The sequence below is a fragment of the Notothenia coriiceps genome, unplaced genomic scaffold, assembly GCF_000735185.1.
Source record: "Notothenia coriiceps isolate Sejong01 unplaced genomic scaffold, NC01 NC01_scaffold00017194, whole genome shotgun sequence".
Lineage (NCBI taxonomy): Eukaryota > Metazoa > Chordata > Actinopteri > Perciformes > Nototheniidae > Notothenia > Notothenia coriiceps.
Window position 1 is genome coordinate 1 of NW_011349895.1, and position 6857 is coordinate 6857.

General features: G+C 39.6%; 1 protein-coding gene across 1 annotated transcript; it reads left to right on the forward strand.

Annotated features, from left to right (window-relative positions):
* Positions 1 to 225: 225 nt before the first annotated feature.
* LOC104950204 (NF-kappa-B essential modulator-like) lies at positions 226 to 6851 on the forward strand (the record flags this gene model as incomplete). Its single annotated transcript, XM_010776690.1, has 8 exons — positions 226 to 546; positions 2284 to 2345; positions 2598 to 2645; positions 4667 to 4769; positions 4859 to 4974; positions 5702 to 5854; positions 6616 to 6688; positions 6813 to 6851. Coding segments are annotated over 8 exons (915 nt in total), but the record flags the coding sequence as incomplete, so codon positions are not given.
* Between the last annotated feature and the right edge of the window lie 6 nt (positions 6852 to 6857).

Sequence of the window (6857 nt, forward strand, 5' to 3'; positions counted from 1 at the left end):
TCCTGCCTGACAACCTGATGCCCCATGTGTCTTTTATCAAAGTCACTGGACAATATAGATCTGTAGGTCGCAATGTATTTTACTTATATTTCCAAGCAGGAGCATCTGATTGAATGCTAGTCGGACTCCAGAAATGCCTCCACTTTAAATCTAATCAAACGAGTGATTCCTCTTTTAAATCCCTCTCCGTCTCCTCACTTTGTGTTCTCTCACATCTTGGTGTAGTTCCACATTTTGCTTGGTGTGAGTCCTGCAGCCCAGGGGAAAGAGTTCTGTCTCCGTCCATTCCCTCCTGTTACCTCCCCTATCTCCCTGCACCCTCTCATCTCCCGTTCATTCACTTCCTGTCTCTCTCCGCAGCCTGTGGAAGGTTCAAACGATTTCCTCCAGTTGCTGAAGAGCCACAAAGAGAAACTCGAGGAAGGGATGAGAGATCTGAAGAGGAAGAATGAAGAGCTGGAGAGGGAGAGGGAGGAGGGGGAGAAAGAGAGAGAGCGCATGCGGCGCTGCTTTGACCAGATGCGGAACAAACTGGCCCAGCCACAGGTAACACAGTCATCCAATCACAGGCCTTATACACAGGATCCAGAAGTTCAGATGTAAGGGTAGACATGAGAAAGTACAGCAATAACTAGAAAGTGCAGATCGCCTTCAGCTGTGTCTGAATGACCCAAAATCTAAATGTTTTTTCACTTTGAAATCATCTATAGTTGCAAAATATGTAATGTTGAGGAAAGACATTATTTATTTTGCTAAAACTATAGAAAAAGTCACACTAGTCTCCACTGTTCCAGCAATGACTAACTCTGGTTGGAAAGGAATACTCTCCTAATGCGCTGAGATAGGTTTAAAAACAAGCTGCAGGCTCACACTGCTCATCCCCACTTTTTCCTTCTTTGGCTGCTGAGGAGACAGGGGGGCTTGCATTTATTGAAAGCAGACTTTTATTATTTTAAAAGATCAAAGAAGTTTAAAAAAGGAACAGCTGATGTACAAATTAGTTTTTGTAGTTTCCTTAGCTGTAAGCCAAACACTGAGGAAGCGTCCGGTTAAGAGAAGTGAGCACAGAGACAGGCTGGACACTGCAGACAGTGAACAGGCTGTAATGCATCGCTCTGGGAATTGCGCCCTGTCAATCTCCATCCAATAGAAATGCATGTTTTTGTCACTGACAGGATCAGATGGTTATTTTAGTGTTTGACAAGGAATAACTGTGTCTCGCTCTTTGTGAAGTCTTGTTCCTAAATCTCTTGAGATGCGAAGTCAGTGAGAGTTGGTTCAGTGTTTGTTGTTTTGGACATCAGAAAGCGTAGTTTTAAATACATCCTGAGGGAAAGCTGTGCATAGATCAGACATTCAGCTGTCTGTGAATGTCTCTATGCCTAATACAGTGGTGCAGTGTTGACGTCTTTCGTAGGCCGACCCAGAAGTTACACCAAGGGCTCCCTTGACAAAAAAAAAATGCAATTTCCATTGGATTTTGGAATATTGCACAAAATAATCTGTGGGGCAAACACACATTTATGATACCTATGAATTATCAGCAGGATTATCTTCACATATTAACACTGCTTTGTGATTTTTTTAAAGGTTAAATTTAACCACTTTCTAGATATGTTATGGACACTGACATAAGAAATATCAGAATCAGAATCTGGTTTATTGCCAATTAGGTTTACACATACAAGGAATTTGCATTAGTATGAACGGTGCAAACAAAGTCACAGAAAGAGGAATGGGTTGTAGAAAAGGAACAAAATTGTTCTATTATAAAAACGATTTAAAGACTATTATAAGAAATAAAGACAATATTTACACAAAATATAAATTCACAAAAGACTACATCAAGGTACAGTAAAAATATCACAAATATTATAGTTTAAAGTTTTAAAAGTGTATGTGTAGGAGCCAAAATGCTTTTTTGGCCATTGTTTATTGTTTCTATTAAATCCTCATTTGTTTACACCACAATTATTCACTTCCGGCATTAACACCTGGGTGTGTTTAAGGTATTTAGTCCAGCTGTTGTGTTTTGGGTTAGTGTGGAAGGAGAATGGGGGTGATACCTTTTGTTGATCGGATGGTTCTACTCTGGTTATTGTTGTTTTTCTTTCTTATTTAAACATTCTGAAATGTAAACTCATGACGGACTGCTGGGAGCTAGTCACAATGATTAGCCAAGTTTAGCCTCTTCTGCGACATCATTTATTGAAAGTTTTGTCGCTACAGTGTGTGTAAATTAAATGTAATTTTGTGTTAAAGTTTTGTGTGAATGTTTTACAGGCAGTCAACGTTTCTGACGAGGCTGCCCAACATCGCTCTGAGGCACAGCACTCCTCTGACTGGTAAGAGACATTTCTCTTCCTGGTACAAAATACTGAATTGTATTGTGTGAAACTAACAACACTAAAGTGAATTTCTGTGTTAACCGAGTCGTCATGAGCCTCTTTTGGGCTGGGTGCTGTTGAATTAGTCTAACTGTACTGTATATGTGCAGGAAACAGCATGCCTTTTTTGTTTCTGCATTTCTTCTGCTTAATACAAGGCTGATGTTGAGATGTCTTCCTCCTCCTTCCTCTCTCTGTTCCTTTCTCCAGCTCTAGCCTGGCTAAACTCACAGAGCAGCTTCAGGCCACACAGGGCAGGTGAGCCACAGCTCTGTGTGGCTTTTTTCACTGTGTGCATGCTGCCTCTGCATGCCCTGTGTGTCTGTGCTCACTTTGTCATGAACGTTTCGATAAGGTCAATTCCACCCTAAAAAATTAAGATTTCTAATATTACTTAAAACGCTTCACTATAAGTTAATGTCCACATGATATAGTCTGGAGCTGGAGAAAAAAACTCCCAAGTCTTACAAAAACTCTGTGGGAATCGCCCTCCACCGGCTACACCCATAAGTAAATACATTTCTAGACTTTCTTTATCAACTGACATCTGACACAGCCAATGGTAATAGCCATCTTTTGCTTTCTGAACAGCCATTGGATAAAAGCCAAGTTTCGACTGTCTGGGTGACTTTCAGTTAAATGTGTGACATCTCAATTTGTGGGAAGCCGGACAAATGATAACAATGCCGAGCAGTCCCGCGCAAAGTGGGACACCTTGAAGTTCATGTTCACGCTGAAGTGCTGCGCATAGCAATGAGCTAACATTAGCTGCAAATTTACTGTAAGAATAGATGCATGGTTAGGCAATGATAAACGTACAGATACCAGTCGCGTCGCTGCAGAACCGGGTTTAGGGGAGCCCTGTAAAAAGAAAATATATATAGGGAAATACTTTTCTCAGGGATTTACTTGTACATCTGATGATCCACCACGGCCAAAAGTCCTGGCAAATAATTCTATGAAGCCAGTCTATTTGCGGAGAACCAAACACGCCGGGAGAGTCTGTCAAAAGTCGGGTTGAATATGATTCCAAAGGGTTTAATTCAAGACCAAATGTTGGGGAATAATCACAGATAAGTGACAGGGTAGTTATAGAATGGCGACCAGCTCAAGGGGGACACAAAAAGAGTTGGGAACCGCTGTTATACATTTCAACAATTTATCATTCCATCATTGATGGACGGATTCGCATTGTCTTCATATCTGCACTTCCTGTCTTCTCATAAAGGGTTAACAGTAGCATTTTTTTAGCTTCCCTTCCCATCATCTGGCAAAACAAATTGGACATAAAATAATTTAAAGTATGTTTTACTAAAATAATTTTAGTGATATATTTATTTGAAATGACTGAAAAATTCCTTTTCTGTCCTCATTGTATTGAACAAGGCATGACTTTAGTGCACATTCAGATATTTATACTTGACATTATCATACCAAATTCAACTGTCATTTGATTTTCACAATGGCTGAAACTGATGTGAAGCGTCCCCCCCCTGCACAGCCCCCTTGTTAGTTATTTAAATATAAAAAGATACAGGAGGTTTTCTGTAAAATCATAGCATCAGTTATTTGATATGTGTGGTTCCTTGTAATGCTATGCAGTCAGTGGTGGAGTGTAATTTGAATACATGTATTTACTGCAATTAAATACAGTTATGAATATTTATCCTTTAAACTTCTACTCTACTGCAGATGGTTTTTACAACATTTTGAATACATAATGTATAATTGTTTGCATTGTGTAAGGTAAAATTACCCAACAGAATAAAAAGGAGTTACAATTAGCTCCTCAACAAACTACAACATTAAAATACACCTTCTATGTTAATGCAACAATATAAAAAGTGCATGTTCTGCAGGACAGGCACTTTTATTTGTAACATTTTTGTTGCTAATACCTCCATACTGAAAAAAACCGATTGGACTTTTGACTATTTTCCCAGTGTAGTATTGCTACTTTGACTTTATGAAATGATCCTAACACTTCTTCCACCACTGCACAGAATTACCATTGATTAGTGATTCATTCATAAGTATTTGAATAATTAGCCAGGGACAATTGTCAATAAACAACTTGCTGCGTCTTCTTAAGTCATTGTTATTGTGTAAATTATAATTAAATACATTTGTGAGTATTGTGAAAACTCTTTAATAATTGCAACTTTAATATAAGATCAATCGTTAGCCCAACTGTAATTATACATACAGTATGTGTGTATATATCAATTGACATGACAATATGTGCTACTGTTTTAGTGATGAGCGTGTTGTGTCTGCAGGTACCGTGATTTGGAGGAGAAGCTGGATTACCTGCAGAAGAGTTCAGCTCAGCGGGACCGAACTGAAGCTCTGCTCAAACAGAAGGACAAGGACTGCGCTCAGGTCCGGACTGTGAACACTTCTCCTACTACTAAAGTTACAGATGGTGGCAGCATTTAAAGACTCTAAACTTAAATACATTGTTTTCACAGCTGGCCAAGGACTGCGAGGCTCTGAAATCTCAAGCCACATCCCTGTTAGGAGAACTGAACGAGAGACAGAGCTGCCTGGAGAAGAGCGAGCATGAACGCAAAATACTGGATGAAAAGTATGTAATAGCATTAATACAGAGACGCTGTGTTGTATAACGACATATTATAACAATTGTAGGTTTAAAACAAATGATGTGGATGGAGGTTATAGTAAAACATAAAACAACTGTATACATGTACATGTAGAAGAACAATTATTCGTCAATTATTATTATTATCATACAATTTAGAGAATCTCTTATTTCTTTGAAATCAAGTCACAAAAAAAACGTCCTGACTTTGTTTGGCAAGGTTGGATAAGCCTCATCCCACCACAGACGGCCTGCCTAATTGAAATATATTTTCCATTGGTTTTTAGCAGTTAAGAAATGCTCATGATGTTAGGAGTGATTAAGCTGAGGTGATTGGTCTTGAGCATCATGCAACACAATGAACAGATAAAGTGTGTTCCAACATGTTCCAAACTGCTAACTTCCACGTTAACAACTTCCTGTGGAATTCCTTGGTTACTGTCTGTGTTGTAAAATGCCAATTATTTGACTGAGTCAAGACCAGATGTGGTTTAGCAGATTGTAGGCGGGGCTTAAGGAAAACGATGGTGTGGATGTTATGGGTCCAATGGGAAGAATGCTGGAGGATGCAGGGAAGAGTATTATTAGTATTTGTGTTTTCAAGGGTCAGGGAATGTTGGCTTGATTGACACAACACAACACTGTATCCAGTTGTCTCACACATCCATGAAGTGCATGTGTTCTGATGCATGTGTTCTCTCTCTGAGTGCAGGCTGTGCAGTAAGATGAAGGCGCTGCAGGTGGCCGAGCGGGAGCAGGAGCAGCAGAGGAAGCAGCATCACGTAGCCATGGACAAGCTGCTGCTGCAGACCCAGAGCCTGGAGACCGCCCTGAAGACAGAGAGACATGTGGTCACAGAGGAGAAGTGGACCCACAGTCACACACACACACACACACACACACACACACACACACACACACACACACACACACACACACACACACACACACACACACACACACACACACACACACACACACACACACACACACACACACACACACACACACACACACACACACACACACACACACATTCCGCATTGTGATGATGTTTAGACAGATTTATCCCAAAGAGGGAAATATTTACAAGGGCTGCACAAGTCATCAAAATTGCAATATAGACTAACACAATGAGTGAAGTAGTGCAGACCAGTCCTGACCTACAAATGGTGTTCTACAGACTTCATTAAAAAATCCTTGTTTAATACAGATCCTATAAAAAAGAATTCACTCCATGATCAGTTAATTGTATGTTTTATTAATAATGTAAATGGTTTTTCATTCCCTCTAAAATCGGCCATCATATTGCATTTACAAAATAGTGTAAATAATTTGAATTGTTTATTTTTTCCAAATCATGTGCCCCCAATATTTATTGTCCATTAATTAGAAAAACTGTTTTATCTTCTGCTCACAAATATTGAAAATACATATTTTCCGGACCAACACAATACAGTTTTAATGTTCAATTATCATTCTATTATTGTGAGGTCTCCCTCAAATTTGAAATGAACACTTCTGGGTTTCTTTCAAAGTTGTTCGACACTGTTACCAGCCGGTTGCACTGCCGACATGTAATGCAATACTGTGTGTAAAAGTTATGTTTCCTTTTTTTCCTCTTAGGAAAAAACTGACACAATTGCAGCATGCCTACACGTGTCTTTTTAGAGACTATGATACCAAACTGAAGAGTGAGGTAAAACACATTTAAACAGCTCTTCACCTTTTAATGCATGCTATGAAGCTCATGTATTGTTGTGTTAACATTTGTGTGTGTGTGTGTGTGTGTGTGTGTGTGTGTGTGTGTGTGTGTGTCACAGGGAGGAGATCTGTGCAGCCGGCTGGAGGAGGCGGAGCGGGCACTG